Source organism: Arachis hypogaea, chromosome 3 (assembly GCF_003086295.3).
Source record: "Arachis hypogaea cultivar Tifrunner chromosome 3, arahy.Tifrunner.gnm2.J5K5, whole genome shotgun sequence".
Lineage (NCBI taxonomy): Eukaryota > Viridiplantae > Streptophyta > Magnoliopsida > Fabales > Fabaceae > Arachis > Arachis hypogaea.
Window position 1 is genome coordinate 107,141,979 of NC_092038.1, and position 18,518 is coordinate 107,160,496.

At 35.6% G+C, this 18,518-nt stretch overlaps 1 protein-coding gene across 2 annotated transcripts; it reads right to left on the reverse strand.

The window, feature by feature from the left end:
* Positions 1–14,238: 14,238 nt before the first annotated feature.
* LOC112790854 (protein ROH1A-like) lies at positions 14,239–16,674 on the reverse strand. Of its 2 annotated transcripts, none has more exons than XM_072233252.1 (2): positions 15,134–16,674; positions 14,239–14,898 (listed from the first exon to the last, which is right to left on the reverse strand). In XM_072233252.1, the coding sequence occupies exon 1, from the start codon at positions 16,483–16,485 to the stop codon at positions 15,301–15,303; it is 1,185 nt and encodes a 394-aa protein (XP_072089353.1). In that variant the 5' UTR covers positions 16,486–16,674; the 3' UTR covers positions 14,239–14,898; positions 15,134–15,300. The 2 variants fall into 2 exon arrangements, with proteins under 2 accessions (XP_072089353.1, XP_072089352.1); XM_072233251.1 differs by having other exon boundaries at positions 15,178–16,596.
* Between the last annotated feature and the right edge of the window lie 1,844 nt (positions 16,675–18,518).

Genomic DNA, 18,518 nt, shown 5'->3' on the forward strand with positions numbered 1-18,518 from the left:
TGTTGCTCAGATTAGGTAATTTTCTTTTCAAAAACTTTTTCAAAATTTTTCTTTTCTTTTTCATTTTTTTTCAAACTTTATTTTCGAAAAATATAATAAAAATACAAAAAAATCATAAAATCATAAAAATAAAAAATATTTTGTGTTTCTTGTTTGAGTCTTGAGTCAATTTTTAAGATTGGTGTCAGTTGCATGCTTTAAAAATTTTTCTTGCATTTTTCGAAAATTCCATGCATTCATAGTGTTCTTCATGATCTTCAAGTTGTTCTTGACAAGTCTTCTTGTTTGATCTTGATGATTTCTTGTTTTGTGTTGTTTGTTGTTTTTCATGTGCATCTTTGCATTCATATTTTTCAAGCATTAAAAATTTCTAAGTTCGGTGTCTTGCATGTTTTCTTTGCATCAAAAATTTTTCAAAATTATGTTCTTGATGTTCATCATGATCTTCAAAGTGTTCTTGGTGTTCATCTTGACATTCAAAGTGTTCTTGCATGCATTATGTGTTTGATCCAAAATTTTCATATTTTGGGTCAATTTTTATATTTTTCTCTCTCATCTTTAAAATTTCAAAAATAAAAAAAATATATTTTCCTTATTTTCCTCCAAATTTTCGAAAATTTGAGTTGACTTAGTCAAAAATTTTCAAAATTAGTTGTTTCTTACAAGTCAAGTCAAAATTTTCAATTTTAAAAATCTTATCTTTTCAAAATCTTTTTCAAAAATTATATCTTTTTCATTTTTTTATTTTTTCGAAAATTTCAAAAAATTATTTTTCAAATTATTTTCAAAATCTTTCCTTATCTTTATATCACATTTTCGAAAACTCACTAATAATTAATGTGATTGATTCAAAATTTTGAAGTTTGTTACTTTCTTGTTAAGAAAGGTTCAATCTTTAAGTTCTAGAATCTTATCTTGTAGTTTCTTGTTAGTGAAGCAAGTAACTTTAAAATTTTTGAATTAAATCTTTTTATCTTTTATCTTATCTTTTTCAAAAAAATTTTATCTTTTTCAAAATTTGATTTCAAAATATCTTATCTAACCTCTTATCTTCTTATCTTTTAAAATTTGATTTTAATATCTTTTTCAACTAACTCTTTGACTTTTTGTTTGTTTCTTATCTTTTTCAAAACCACCTAACTACTCTTCCCTCTCTAATTTTCGAAAATATCTCATCTCTTTTTCAAAAATTCTTTTTATTTTAAATTTTAATTTTAATCTTATCTTATTTCTAATTTTTGAAAATTACTAACCCTTTTTTTGAATTATTTTCGAATTTTCTATCTCTTCTCTCTTATTCTATTTAATTATTTAATTACTAACACTTCTCTTCACCTCTCTTCACCTAAATATGCGAACCCACTCTTCTTCATTCTTCTCCCCTTTCTTTTTCTACTAACATAAAGGAATCTCTATACTGTGACATAGAGGATTCCTCTTCTTTTCTTGTTTTCTCTCTTTCATATGAGCAGGAACAGGGAAAAAGGCACTCTTGTTGAAATTGATCCTGAACCTGAAAGGACTCTGAAAAGGAAACTAAGAGAAACTAAATTACAACAATCCAGAAACAACCTTTCAGAAATTTTCGAACAAGAGAAGGAGATGGCAGCCGAAAATAATAATAATGCAAGGAGAATGCTTGGTGACTTCACAAAGCCAACATCCAAATTTGATGGAAAAAGCATCTCCATTCCTGCCATTGGAGCCAATAACTTTGAGCTGAAACCTCAGCTAGTTGCCTTAATGCAACAAAACTGCAAGTTTTATGGACTTCCATCTGAAGATCCTTATCAGTTTTTAACTGAGTTCTTGCATATCTGTGAGACTGTAAAGACGAATGGAGTTGATCCTGAAGTCTACAGACTCATGCTTTTCCCTTTTGCTGTAAGAGACAGAGCTAGAATATGGTTGGATTCACAACCCAAGGATAGCCTGGACTCTTGGGATAAGCTGGTCACAGCCTTCTTGGATAAATTCTTTCCTCCTCAAAAGCTGAGCAAGCTAAGAGTGGATGTTCAAACCTTCAAACAAAAAGATGGTGAATCCCTCTATGAAGCTTGGGAAAGATACAAGCAGCTGACCAAAAGATGTCCATCTGACATGTTTTCAAAATGGACCATATTAGACATATTCTATTATGGCCTGTCTGAATTTTCGAAAATGTCATTGGACCATTCTGCAGGTGGATCTATTCACCTAAAGAAAACGCCTGAAGAGGCTCAAGAACTCATTGACATGGTTGCAAACAACCAATTCATGTACACTTCTGAGAGGAATTTCGTGAATAATGGGACACCTCAGAGGAAGGGAGTTCTTGAAATTGATGCTCTGAATGCCATATTAGCTCAGAACAAAGTGTTGACTCAGCAGGTCAACATGATCTCTCAAAATCTGAATGGATGGAAACATGCATCCAACAGTACTAAAGAGGCAGCTTCTGAAGAAGCTTATGATCCTGAGAACCCTGCCATGGCAGAGGTTAATTACATGGGTGAACCTTATGGAAACACCTATAACTCATCATGGAGAAATCATCCAAATTTCTCATGGAAGGATCAACAAAAGCCTCAACAAGGCTTTAGCAATGGTGGACACAATAGGCTGAGCAATAGCAAGCCTTTTCTATCATCTTCTCAGCAACAGACAGAGAATTCTGAACAAAACACTTCTAATTTAGCCAATCTAGTCTCTGATCTGTCAAAGGCCACTTTCAGTTTCATGAGTGAAACAAGATCCTCCAACAAAAATCTGGAGGCACAAGTGGGCCAGCTGAGTAAGAAAGTCATTGAAACTCCTCCCAGTATTCTCCCAAGTAATACAGAAGAGAATCCAAAAGGAGAGTGCAAGGCTATTGATATAATCAATATGGCCGAATGCACAAGGGAGGAGGAGGACGAAAATCCTAGTGAGGAAGACCTCCTGGGACGTCCTTCAAGCAAGAAGGAGTTTTCTATTAAGGATCCAAAGGAATCTGAGGCTCATACAGAGACCATAGAGATTCCATTAAATCTCCTTCTGCCATTCATGAGCTCTGAAGACTATTCTTCCTCTGAAGAGGATGAAGATGTGACTGGAGAGCAAGTTGCTCAATATTTAGGAGCTATCATGAAGCTGAATGCCAAGTTGTTTGGTAATGAGACTTGGGAAAGTGAACCTCCCTTGCTCATTAATGAACTAAATACCTGGATTCAGCAAACTCTACCTCAAAAGAAAAAAGATCCTGGCAAGTTCTTAATACCTTGTACCATAGGCACCATGACCTTTGAAAAAGCTCTATGTGATTTGGGGTCAGGGATAAATCTTATGCCACTCTCTGTAATGGAGAAGCTGGGGATCATTGAGGTACAACCTGCCTTGTTCTCATTACAATTGGCAGATAAATCATTGAGGCAAGCTTATGGAATAGTGGAGGACGTGTTAGTAAAGGTTGAAGGCCTTTACATCCCTACTGATTTCATAATCTTAGACACTGGGAAGGAAGAAGATGAATGCATTATCCTTGGAAGACCTTTCCTAGCCACAGCAGGAGCTGTGATAGCTGTCAACAGAGGTGAACTAGTCCTTCAATTGAATGGGGACTACCTTGTGTTTAAGGCACATGGCCATCCCTCTGTGACAAAAGAGAGTAAGCATGAAGAGCTTCTCTTAGTTCAGAGTCAAGAAGAGCCCCCACAGTCAAACTCTAAGTTTGGTGTTGTGAGGCCACAACCAAACTCTAAGTTTGGTGTCAAGATCCCATATCCAAACTCTAAGTTTGGTGTTGGGACTATACAACATTGACCTGATCACCTTTATGGCTCCATGAGAGCCACTGTCAAGCTATTGACATTAAAGAAGCGCTTGTTGGGAGGCAACCCAATTTTATTTATCTAATTTTTATTTTATTTTATTTTATTATTATTTTGTGTTTTATTAGGTACATGATCATGTGGAGTCACGAAAAAAATATAAAAATTAAAAACAGAATCAAAAACAGCAGAAGAAAAACCACACCCTGGAGGAAGCACAGGCTGGCGTTCAACGCCAGTAAGATGCATCTGGCTGGCGTTCAACGCCAGAACAGAGCATGAATCTGGCGCTGAATGCCAGAAACAAGCAACATTCTGGCACTGAACGCCAGGAATGTGCCTAGAGGAAAAGCTGGCGCTGAACGCCAGCAACAAGCATGAAACTGGCGTTCAACGGCAGAAACATGTTACATGTGGGCGTTGAACGCCCAGAATGTGCACCACTCGGCGTTTAAAGGCCAGAATGGTGTGCAAAGGCATTTTACATGCCTATTTGGTGCAGGGATGGAATTCCTTGACACCTCAGGATCTGTGGACCCCACAGGATCCCCACCTAACATATTCCCACCTTACCTCCTAATCATATTTCACTCTTCCCCATGTCACACTTCCCAAAACCCTTTACCACTCACATCCATCCACTCTTCCCCATAAACCCCACCTACCTTCAAAATTCAAAAACATTTTCCCACCCAACCCCACCCTAAATGGCCGAACCTACCCTCTTCCCTTTCCCTATATATACCCTTCCATTCTACTTCATTTTCACACAACACAACCCCATCTTCCATACCTTGGCCGAACCTATACTTCCCCTTCTCCTCCATATTCTCTTCTCCTTCTTCTTCTCTTCTTTCTACTCTTGCTCGAGGACGAGCAAAATTTTAAGTTTGGTGTGGTCAAAGCACAATCTTTTTTGTTTTCCACTACCATCAATGGCACCTAAGGCCGAAGAATCCTCTAGAAAAGGAAAAGGGAAGACAAAAGCTTCCACCTCCGAGTCATGGGAGATGGAAAGATCCATCTCCAAAAGCCATCAAGACCACTTCTATGATGTTGTGGCAAAGAAGAAGGTGATCCCTGAGGTCCCTTTCAAGCTCAAGAAAAATGAGTATCCGGAAATCCGACATGAGATCCGAAGAAGAGGTTGGGAAGTCCTAACCAACCCCATGCAACAAGTCAGAATCTTAATGGTTCAAGAGTTTTATGCCAATGCATGGATCACTAGGAACCATGATCAAAGTATGAACCCGAGTCCAAAGAATTATCTCACAATGGTTTGGGGGAAATACTTAGATTTAGTCCGGAAAATGTGAGGTTGGCATTCCACTTGCCCATGATGCAAGAAGATGAACGCCCCTACACTAGAAGGGTCAACTTTAATCAAAGGTTGGACCAAGTCCTAATGGACATATGTGTGGAAGGAGCTCAATGAAAAAGAGACTCCAAAGGCAAGCCAGTTCAACTAAGAAGACTGAACCTCAAGCCTGTGGCTAGAGGATGGTTAGAGTTCATTCAACGCTTCATCATTCCCACTAGCAACCGATCTGAAGTTACTGTGGATCGGGCCATCATGATTCATAGCATCATGATTGGAGAGGAAGTAGAAGTTCATGAAGTCATCTCCAATGAATTCTACAAAATAGCCGACAAGCCCTCCACCATGGCAAGGCTAGCTTTTCCTCACCTTATTTGCCATCTATGTTACTCAGCTGGAGTTTTCATAGAAGGAGACATCCCCATTGAAAAGGATAAGCCCATCACCAAGAAGAGGATGGAGCAAGCAAGAGAGACCCTCCACGGATCTCAAGAGATGCATGAGGAAGCTCATCATCAAGAAATCCCTAAGATGCTTCAAGGGATGCACTTTCCTCCCAACAACTATTGGGAACAACTCAACACTTCCTTAGAAGATTTGAGCCATAATGTGGAACAATTAAGGGTGGAACATCATGAGCACTCCATCATTCTCCATGAAATAAGAGAAGATCAAAGAGCAATGAGGGAGGAGCAACAAAGGCAAGGAAGGGACATAGAAGAGCTTAAAGACATTGTTGGTCCTTCAAGAAGAAGACGCCACTAAAGGTGGATTCATTCCTTGTTCTTATTTCTTTGTTTTTCGATTTTTATGCTTCATGTTTATTTATGTTTTGTGTCTCTACTTCATGATCATTAGTGTTTAGTAACTATGTCTTAAAGTTATGAATAATTCCATTAATCCTTCACCTCTCTTAAATGAAAAATGTTTTTAATTCAAAAGAACAAGAAGTACATAAATTTCAAAAATTGTCCTTGAATTTAATTTAATTATATTGATGTGGTGACAATACTTTTTGTTTTCTGAATGAATGCTTAAACAGTGCATATTTTTGATCTTGTTGTTTATGAATGTTAAAATTGTTGGCTCTTGAAAGAATGATGAACAAAGAGAAATGTTATTGATGATCTGAAAAATCATAAAATTGATTCTTGAAGCAAGAAAAAGCAGTGAAAAAGCAAAGGCTTGCGAAAAAAAACTGGCGAAAAAAAATAGAAAGAAAGAAAGAAAAAAGCAAGCAGAAAAAGCCAATAGCCCTTAAAACCAAAAGGCAAGGGTAAAAAGGATCCAAGGCTTTGAGCATCAGTGGATAGGAGGGCCCAAGGAATTAAAATCCAGGCCTTAGCGGCTAAATCAAGCTGTCCCTAACCATGTGCTTGTAGCATGTAGGTCCAAGTGAAAAGCTTGAGACTGAGTGGTTAAAGTCATGATCCAAAGCAAAAAGAGTGTGCTTAAGAGCTCTGGACACCTCTAACTGGGGACTCTAGAAAAGCTGAGTCACAATCTGAAAAGGTTCACCCAGTCATGTGTCTGTGGCATTTATGTATCTGGTGGTAATACTGGAAAACAAAGTGCTTAGGGCCACAGCCAAGACTCATAAGTAGCTGTGTTCAAGAATCAACATACTTAACTAAGAAAGTCAATACACTATCTGAAATTCTAAGTTCCTAGAGAAGCCAATCATTCTAAACTTCAAAGGAAAAAGTAAGATGCCAAAACTGTTCAGAAGCAAAAAGCTACAAGTCCCGCTCATCTAATTAGAATTAATATTCATTGATATTTTGGGATTTATAGTATATTCTCTTCTTTTTATCCTATTTGATTTTCAGTTGCTTGGGGACAAGCAATAATTTAAGTTTGGTGTTGTGATGAGCGGATAATTTATACGCTTTTTGGCATTGTTTTTAGGTAGTTTTTAGTAAGTTCAAGCTACTTTTAGGGATGTTTTCATTATTTTTTATGTTAAATTCACATTTCTGGACTTTACTATGAGTTTGTGTGTTTTTCTGTGATTTTAGGTAATTTCTGGCTGAAATTAAGGGACTTGAGCAAAACTCTGAAAAGGAGGCTGACAAAAGGACTGCTGATGCTGTTGGAATCTGACCTCCCTGCACTCAAAATAGATTTTCTGGAGCTACAGAACTCCAAATGGCACGCTCTCAACGGCGTTGGAAAGTAGACATCCAGAGCTTTCCAGAAATATATAATAGTCCATACTTTATTCGGGAATTGATGACGTACAGTGGCGCTCAACGCCAAGTACATGCTGGTGTCTGGAGTTAAACGCCAGAAACACGTCCCAACCCGGAGTTGAACGCCAGAAACACGCTATAACTCGGCGTTCAACTCCACTAAAAGCCTCTGCTCGTGGATAGATCAAGCTCAGCCCAAACATACACCAAGTGGGCCCCGGAAGTGAATTTATGCATTAATTACTTACCTATGTAAACCCTAGTAGCTAGTTTAGTATAAATAACACTTTTTACTAGTGTATTATTTAGTCTTTTGACCACGTTTCATCTTTGGTCTCAGTTTTGTTTTTATTCTTCATCTTAGGAGGCTATTGATCACGTTTTAGGGGGCTGGCCATTCGGCCATGCCTGAACCTTTCACTTATGTATTTTCAACGGTGGAGTTTCTGCACACCATAGATTAAGGGTGTGGAGATCTGCTGTACCTCAAGTTTCAATACAATTATTATTACTTTCTATTCAATTCTCTTTTATTCTTGTTCCAAGATATACGTTGCACAACAACTTGATGAATGTGATGATCCGTGACACTCATCATCATTCTCACCTATGAACGCGCGTGACTGACAACCACTTCCGTTCTACTCTAGGCCGGGCGCATATCTCTTAGATTCCCCAACAGAATCTTCGTGGTATAAGCTAGATAGATGACGGCATTCATGGGAATCCGGAAAGTCTAACCTTGTCTGTGGTATTCCGAGTAGGATTCCGGAATTGAATGATTGTGACGAGCTTCAAATTCCTGAAGGCTGGGCGTTCGTGACAGATGCAAAAGAATCAGTGGATTCTATTCCAACCTGATTGAGAACCGACAGATGATTAGCCGTGCTGTGACAGAGCATTTGGACCATTTTCACTGAGAGGATGGGATGTAGCCATTGTCAAGGGTGATGTCTCCAGACGATTAGCCATGCAGTGACAGCGCATAGGACCATTTTCCTGAGAGGATGAAAAGTAGCCATTGACGACGGTGATGCCCTACATACAGCTTGCCATGGAAAGGAGTAGGAAGGATTGGATGAATGTAATAAGAAAGTAGAGATTCGAGAGGAGCACAGCATCTCCATACGCCTATCTGAAATTTTCACTATTGATTTACATAAGTATTTCTATCCTATTTTATTTTCTTTTTATTATTAATTTTCGAAATCCATAATCATTTAATCTGCCTAACTGAGATTTACAAGGTGACCATAGCTTGCTTCATACCAACAATCTCTGTGGGATCGACCCTTACTCACGTAAGGTATTACTTGGATGACCCAGTACACTTGCTAGTTAAGTTGAACGTAGTTGTGATCACATATGCCAAAGAGCCATTAAATAAATCTCATGCAAATACAAAGAGGGCAATCACAATTTCGTCCATCAGCAACCCAGGCTGAATTTCAAGAGTATTCTATCTTTCACATCATCAAAATAATTGACTCAATTCAAACCAATCCTCAACGGATTAAACTCGTATTTCAAATCTTTAAAGAATCAACTTCAAAACATTACATTTCACAAAGCGTACAACAATTCAGCCGAACAAACATTCATAAGCTTTTCAGACAATCAAATAATACATAAGGTCGATACAATCACCAAATACACATTTTCTCACACCAGTATCCATATGTAATAATTCCAATACATAAAGTATAGTTTTGGAAAGTGCTCCTACCTCAAAACACAAATTCCATAATATAACGTCTCACAGAGTCCTTTCTGCCTCAACTCGAAATCACCGACAACCAAAACCTCAGCTCCCAAACAACTATAACAACACTATTCGCAACATGTAATAACTGAAACTCAATCGTATAGCAATTAACGCCACAAACCTCAGCGTATGATAACAGAACAGTAATTAAAGGGCTTTCAAATCGAAAATGCTTATCGAACCGAAAGAGGAACGGCTGAACCGACACCACGGCGGTCTTCGAACCGGCTCGGCGGCAGCCCAGCAGCCACCTCAAGCGGCAGCGGCGACGAATTCCAATCACGACGACTGAAACCAGCAGGCAGTGGCCATAGTAACCTCGAAATTCAAAAAGGACAGAAACCTTAAATAAAAACCCTTACCGGCAAACTTTTCGGCGACAGAGGCAACCTCAGCTTCAACTACTCGCAACAGCAACAACAAGCCTAACTGTGACATGCCATAATTCAAACTCAGCCCGCAACTAAGGAGAAGTTACTGAGCCAAGCGGCGGCATCTCCGGCGGTGTTTCTGGTGGCCGCAAGACTGCTCCTGGCGACCAGAACAGCGGCACGACATCTCCTTCTTTCGGCAGCAACAACAGTGGTGTTTTCTGGCAACCACCGATTTTCGGCAACAGCAACAAAAGCTCCAGCTAGGCACCGCGGAGCAGCAGATGGCAGTGCCGTCGGCCAAGGTGCAGTGGTGGAGACGCCCTCAACCGCGGTGAAATGCGGCAGCTATGAAAGCTCGACGGCGGCAAACACCGAATCGGCGCTCACGGCATGACAGCGGCGGAAAAGGGTCCCTTTCGTGCATCTCTCTCTCTCTCTGTGTGAGGATGCAACGGTGGCCGCGCGACTCCTTTGCAGCAACGGCGGCCACCCCTGTGTTTGGCGCGGCGGCAACTAGGGACTAGGTGCAGCTTCAGTGGCGACGGTGGACCAGAACGGCGCGGTTCCCTCCTCCTTCGCGACCTTTTCCCTCTCGCCTGAGCTCTGACGCGACGGCGTCACCTTCACGGGCAGCAGTGGCAATAGAAAGGCTTCCTCCATGCCCGCGAGGATGACAACGGCGAGGCGTGAGGCATGGCAGCAAGGTGTGACATTGTGGCGGCGAGCTGAACGGCGGTAGAAGCCCCCTCCCCTCCTTTTTCTTTTTCCCGATTCTACCTTCCCTTTCTTTTCCTTCAGATACTCTGTGTGTGTGTGTGTGTGTTTAGGTTAGAGGGCAGCAGCTGCTGCTGCTGGTTCAGGGAGGGGAAATGGGTACTGGGTCAGGGTTTTAGGGTTAGGGTTTTTGAATAAAATTAGGGTTAGGGGCATTTTGGTAATTTCAAATAAAGTTGGGAATAATATGGTAATTGAAACCCAAATTAAATCCAACACTAGATGTATATAAAAAATACTATTTGCTCATCAATTTTTACAAATTACTTTCAATAAAATGCCCAAATCAAATAATTAGAAATAATATACTTAATTTCTTCATTTTTCCAAAATAGCAATAGTAATATTTAAAATATTACTTACCTAATCCAAATCATATAAAATCTTTATTATTTTATAACTATCAACTTTATAATTTAAATATAGAAAATAATCCAATAATTATAAAATTGGATAATATCATAACTTATCTCAAATCCAATAAATCAAAACTTGCCTTTATTATCTTTAATAAAATAATTTCTGAAATTAAGGCTATAAATAACTATATAATTTGAGACTTGATCATAATAAAACTTTTCAAAAATTCTGGGTCTTACATAAGTCTAGAATTGATCCTTTGCATTTATTCTTCAAGATATGGCTACTTTTAGCTACTTCTTCTAATTATAAAGTCTGATTACTATTTTTTATTTATCTGAATGTATTTTTGCTTCTCTATGATTATTGTTAATGAGAGAATGAAAAAGAAATATTTTTAAGGTAATATACTGAATTATTGCAAAAGCTTTTTTGTCTTAAGTATTACAGAATAAAATTAAGTCTTTAATGATAAAGTGAGACTCATTTTGTTATATAAAAACTCTTTAACATATTATGCTAAGGAAAAGAAAAAGTAAAGTGTTTTTTTTTTTAAATAACAATTTTGTGCTACTGGTTGACATTTTTTGGCATATCTGGTTATTTCTTTTTGTATGTGAGGCTTACTTTCTTTTCTTTATTTCTTGATTTATTTTTGCTCTGTTCTGTTTTCCTCTGACTCTATGGCTATGTAAGTCTGGTCTCTGGTCCTCCCTTCTACTATTGCTGAAGGTGAAGGTTTGGTACAATTCGCAATTTGAGAAGGAATTCTTGCCATTTTTTATGTGATGGGTACAATGAGGCTTCCCTACCTGAAAAGACTATTTGATATAGTTGTGCACGATGTAGAGTTCTGTGGCATATAGAAAGTATTTCACTATTTTATAGGGTTTACATGAATGCATTTTCATAGGTGCTTGAATTGTTATGTAGTTTTTTCTATATTGAACAATTTTAAGCTGATCATTTGGCCGTTTAGTTTTTGAGACAGCTTCTTTATATTCATATTAGTCAAATCAGTTAACTCAGTCTAAGTAGCAAAATAGGAGATTCTGTTTCTGTTTTAACTTTTTATATTGGTACTTTCTTTCAATTTCACTCGAGCTTTGTTGAGAATGTTTGAATCCTGAAATGTTTATTCAACTCTGTTGAGTGGAAATTGTAACCTTATTTTTCACATGTACCATTTTATATTGCTTAAAGAATTTGACGGTGTTCTATGATTCAAACTGGTGAAATTGGGTATTGCATTCAGTCATGACCTGTTTTCCTTTCATATTGGCAGGAAGGCAACTTTTGCACCAAAACGAGATCCAAACATTGATGAAGGTAACTTGGTTGCATGTTAAAATAGCTAATACAAAGTTGAATTTGATTAACATTTAATTGGATATGGTTGTAGTCATGAATTATGACATTCATTATATTCCAAAGAGCAAAAATACCGGTAGAGATTTTAACTGAATATATTTTTTAATAGAACTCAAGAAATCAAAATGTGGGACTCTATTCTTATAAAGAACCAAAACTTGTCTCTTGACTATTTCGTCCAGGCAATAAAATTGGAGAGGGTGGTATGGTTCTGTCTACAATTAAAGCTAATCCGCTATCATACATTACTAGCATTCTATCCACTTAGATTTGTTTGTAAATAGATTTAGTTCCCTTTGGTTTAATCATAGTTGTTTGCATTTAAGGAGTTGTCAATCTGGATGCAATCCAAACAAAGAATTATTCAAATTCAAAAGTACCTATTGACACTCATCATGGTTTTTAAAAGTCCCTATAGAGGCGGAAGGTACTTTTTTTTTTGGATTAAATTTTCTTTTTTATTTTTTTGTTAGACATTTTTACCATTTTAATTTCATTGCTAATGTTATTTGTCTTTTCTTTTTTATGATGATGATTATTATTAGTTTCAGAAAAATTTTAACATGCTATTAGTATTTATTAAACTATGGTTTATGTGTGACTCTAAAGATTATTGTTATTCTGATTAGACATAGGAGCTACACCAAGGAAGAGGAGAGCTGCTGCTACTACATAAAGCAGGCCTTTAAAGATTGTTTCTTTTACTCAATTTATAGGATTGCACCAAATTTATATATTGAGGCAACGTTGATTGAGACCTTACTTATCAATTTTGATTGAGACCTTACTCAACTATCTGTTTTGAAGAAAATGTATTACAATGAAAACAATATCTGATTTGATCATAGACCTGGACAATATTCATAAAAGGCAAGAATAGTAGTTAATTAGTACAGAAATGGTACAAAATCAAAATAAACTAAATGTATTCTCTTTTCTTTAGGTGAATTAATTTTTTCTTTCACTCATTTTTTTTCCTTTTAAATATTTTTTAAGCATTGAAAGAATATTTAGATCATAATCTATTAATTTTCTGTTCAAGTTTATTGAATCAAGATCTCCCTTTCTAACAAAATCTTAAAAGATTCCCTAAGAATAAAGAATTGAATTTAACCGGCCATCTACTTAACAAGTAACAAATTTGAGAGAGAATATTTTGGTATTATATTTTTTTAATTTAATATTAAAAGTGATAAATAACAAATTAAAAGTATTTTTATATAAAAAATACACAATAAATTTTATATACTAAGCTAACTAATAGATTTATAATTTTTAATCCTATTAAAAATTGATATAAAAATTACAATAACGAATATTTCAAAAAACACAAATAATTCAAAGTCTCAAACCATTTTTTTCTTGCGTTTTACACTCTTCTTTCTCCAAATCTCTCGTTACAAAACAAAGTAACAAGCATTCTCTTCTTTACAAGCATGCAAGGAGATTTCTAATAGGCCTCTTCTTTTGTATATTTCTAATTTACGGATTTATTATGAATGTTGTAATATTTTATAATAGTCATTATTATTATGTATATAATGAGTTTAGATTTATTTTGACATCATCAATACTTTAACTTGTATTTTTACTGAAAATTTTGTTTGGTATAAATTCTATATAAAAAATATAAATTTTAACGAAAAAAATGATTAGATTTTTCCGTGCAATTGCACGGGCCAAATGCTAGTATTATTGATTCATTGTTGGCAAAGATTCCAAAGATGAAATACGTTTAAATATTCTGATATGAAAGACAAATTCAAAATGCAAAGAGATGATAGCAATAAGCCAACAACAAGAGAAATTTTGTGCTATAACTAATCTATTAAGGCTGCATGTTTTGAAATGGTTCTCAAACTTACCAAACTTGCTGAATAAAGTGAATATAGTCAAAACCTATAAATTATGACAAAATCCCTGCTCTATAACTTTTGTCAATTTTTGGCATTCTACTGCTAATTTAATTTACGTTATTGAAATCACATTTCAATTTTGATTGTTATTTTCCAGAGTTAATTATGGATGACAGGTTTCTGCAAAACATATAATGACTTGCACGTCTAGTTATGCTGATATAAATAAAACCTCCAAGTATAAGGTATATATATATATATATATATATTTTTCGATCGGTATAAGCTTTGTAGTAGTGGGCATGTAGAAATCCAGTTATTTTGCACTAGGCACTCAAATTCGTTTTCTAGTGCTGAGTGTTGACTGCTCTAATGCTCCCTCCAAACTTTTGATCTCTGACTTTCACTAAAAAATGTGGATAATAATATATCACTGCACGTTTTCTGCATAAAATATATGATGATCGTTGACATGTACATGGGAGGAAAACTTAACGAATTTTAGATCCAATCTTACCTCTCCTCTGACCTATTTAACGTAGTTCCTATGAAATTGTCTGCAACAACTGGTCATTAATAATAGGTAGCTACTCCAATAAAAATTTCATAATTGTCATCATATGAAAATATTTCATTTTGACCATTAGATGATAAGTTGTAGAGCTTATTTTTATATGTCATAAAAGGGTTACTTTTATTTAAAGTGTGACCAAACAAATGTTATACTTTTTAAACAAAGATTATCATAAAGAGATATTTTTGACATTTTCATGGGAGTAGTTGCCTTAATAATATACCAATGGAAAATGCTAGGTAAATAATGACCATCTTAAACAACATGAACAACTACCAATCAAATAAAAATTAATACTAGCTCCTATACCAATATACCATCATTTCTGGATGTACTAGACAATTAATACTAGCTCCTTTGGAACTGTAAAACTAAAGGAGAAAAATATAAGTTAAAGTAAGCTTGTTAATAAGTGATATAATAAGGGAAAACTTTTGCTTAATTTCTAGATGAATGCATGTCTTTCTTCCAACCCCAAGCAACATCTTTTTCGTCTTTTTCCTTTACACAACAGAATACCATGAATCTGTAAAAAATAAATGGAAAATCGATTAATAAAGAATAGATACAGCTAATTAAACAAGTTTTTAGTAAATGTAGCCGCAGGCATCCCCCTTATAAGTAAAAGCAGCCCAAAAAGAAGAAACTATAATGTTGATGTACAATGTAGGAAAATGCAGAGAGCGGCCTACCATAGTTAATGAAACATTAAAACAATCCATTAAGAAGACCAACTTTGGAAATGACTAGGCTTTCCATACCTTGTAAAGAATTTTAAATTAACCCCCCACCCACAGAAACCAACCTCGTTGAACTTTCCATGTTGGTTCTGAAAGTGCTCTTCACAAAGGGGGATTCTTTTAAACAAGAAGAATAAGGGGAAAAAGAAAAGAGAGAGTGAAAAAGAGGGTGCAGTTATGGAAGTTGTTTAGGAAGTGGGTATATTCAATTTGGCAGCTTGGTCCAACACATGAAGGAACTCAGTTCTGGTCCTGACAACTCTATGGAAGACCTCTCTAATCTGCATCTGCAATGGCTCCAACCCTTCCTCCATCTTCCGGCATATATCAGCCAACTCCTCCACCTGCGCCTTAACTTCCTCCAATTTGTCAGCCTCGGCAGGGAACTGGAATGAGTCCGCAAAATCAAGGAGCCATTGCGCAATCTTCTCCATCTTCTGCATCTCCTCCAACAGCCCCACCGTACCTTTCTTCTCCTTCTTCTTCCACTCCTCGGAGATCCTCTCCTGAAGCGCAGTGATAGGCTGGGCCCAGCTCAAATTCCTAGGCATCTGGAAGTGGGTCCCAAGCCCACTCCTCTCCTGGCATGGAAGTGCTGCAACCAATGTCCATAGAACGAAAACCAAAACGGTGTTCATTATGAAAACAGGGAGGGCAAGGCCGGACGACTCGTTGCCACGTGGAGCTGCCAGGTTGGATGACATGGCATGAATTTGCTTGGCGGCAGACCAGTTCTTGGGCATGGTCCAGGAGAGGGAGCGGAAGGGGGAAGCGGCAGACCGGTCCTTGTCCTTGTTGCCGCGACGACCGAATGAGCGACTGCGCTCGGTGCCCTTGGTGATGCCGCCGGCCTTGTCCTCGTGGAGCATGGCGCTGAGGAGGGCGGAGAGGGCCTTCTTGGCACGGCGGACCTGGCCGTCTCCGATGAGGGTCTGGTCGAGGGCAGAGAGGACGATTTCGGCGAGGCGCTGGATGTTCCTGAGGGAATCGATTCCGAGGGAGACGGCATTGCAGACGTCGAGAGACTTGATGATGCGGTCAAGGAGCTCAGGGAGGAGCTTGTCGAGAGGTGGCTTGGCGATCTGGAATGGGTCCCTTCCCATGAGGAGTACAGCCTTGAACTCTGCCTCGCAGCACAGAAACTCGTCTAGAAGCTTCCTCAGCCACCCGATGGACATGAATGCCTCCGGCTCATCCGTGCACGACAGCAGCTCCGCGAATCTCTCCGCCACGTGTCTCTGAAATAGCTCCATCTCCTCGCACTCCGTGTCGTGGGTGCCGTCCATTGACATCGACATCACCTGGTTCCTTCTGATGCTTATTCTCCCCAGGAACGATCCCTGATTGTGGTTGTTCTCTGTCGTCGCAGGCATCTTCTTCTTCTTCTGGAATCAATAACAGGAGAAACTGAAAGAGAAACAAAAAGGAGGAAAAAAAATAAGATTAGAGGTGTAAAAGAGAAGAGAGAACGCGGGAGTTATATAAATATCCTATTTTTATGGTCAGAGGGGGATGCTGTCATAAGACCAGACCGTTTCTCTTTTGTTTTTTCTTATTTCTTTTCCTTTTTTGGGTCTACGCTGATTCGGTATTCTCTCCTCTTCTTCCCACAATGCCTTTCTCTTCTCTTCTTTTTTACATAAAAAGAGAACAAAAAAAACCCACCAATCTCGAAATATTCAAATGCCGAAAAAAATTGTTATCAATAAAATAATTTTTGAATTAATTAAAAATATCACAAAAAATTAATAAATATTATATTTTTTATAATCATTAAACAAAAAATATTCATATATAACAAACAGTTTATTCATTAAATCTAATTTTTTTAAAAATATTTGAATAAATATTTAGCATGTGTATAAAAAAATTTAGAACAAAATTTAATTTTTATATTTTTTATTTTTTGAAAAAATATGACACAACAGTTTTTTTTAAATTATTCGACATAAAATTATCAAATTTTAATGATGAAAATATCTTTTTTTTTTAATAGTGATTGCAAAAATTTGTACCAAAATGTGATGAATGAACTACCAACTCAACTCTGTTTATTTTTCAGAATGACAACGCGATCTTTTAAGATAAAAATGATCCACTTCGATTCTTGTCCTCTACTTTCATGACACAACGCGGTTCTTGTGGGTGTTTCTCTGTCAAATCTAAACATAACGCTAATGTGTCAGGTTCAAAAATAGACATGAGTTTAATTGTCTCTAAATTCAAATTAGTTAGAAATTTATTTGGCCTTATTCTTTAAGCAATATCTTTTTCAAATTATTTTTTATTCATTATATTAATATTCTTTTTTCAATAAATTATTGAATATATAATATAATAAATACAAACTAATTAATATATTATTCAAATTTAAAAAATCATTTATTATGAAACTAAATAAATAATTTTTAAATATATAAATAATAAACATTAAAATATGGTTAATACATTAATAATAATAATAACCATATGATAGGCTATTATTATGATTTAAATAATTTTCGCAATAAAGTAGAAACTAATAAACACATTATTTGATATATGATAATTTTTTTTGAGTAATAATAAATTTAATTTTTTTATCTTTTTGAACTAAATTAATAATTCTATTTGATATCTTTGCATTAAAATACACTATCAATAGGTTAATAATACTAAATAAAATAAAACATAATATATATATATATATATCATTTATAAATTCAACAAACTCAAAACGTCAATAATATTATTAATCTATTAATAATACATATTGTTATATGGATACATATCGAAAAAGATTTATCAATATAACAATAATATAGATTAGTTAAAAGTTTACGTATATTAAAATTCAATTGCTTGTATATATAGTTATATATAATGATTTTGGGTAACATATGTGTAAATTTAATTATTAGTTATACTATACAAGTAATTGAGTTTTAATATACATAAAATTTTAATTAATCTAAATTATTCTTATATTGATAAATTTTTATTGATTTGTAACTTTATGATAATATGTATTATTAATAGATTAATAATATTATTGATGTTTTAAGTTTGTTGAGTTTATAAATGGTCTCTATAATATATATTATATTATGTTTTATTTCATTTAGTATTAGTAGCATACTGATTGTGTATTTTGATGTAAAGATATCGAATAAAATTATTAATTTAGTTTAAAGAGATAAAAAATTATCTTTGTTATTACTTAGAAAATTTTTTACTATATATCAAATAATGTGTTCATTAGTTTCTACTTTATTGTAAAAATTGTCTAAATCACACTAATAGTATATCATAGGGTTATTATTATTAATGTATTAACCCTATTTTAATATTTATTATTTATATATTTAAAAATTATATTTAAAAATTATTTATTTAGTTTCATAATAAATGATATTTTTAAATTTGA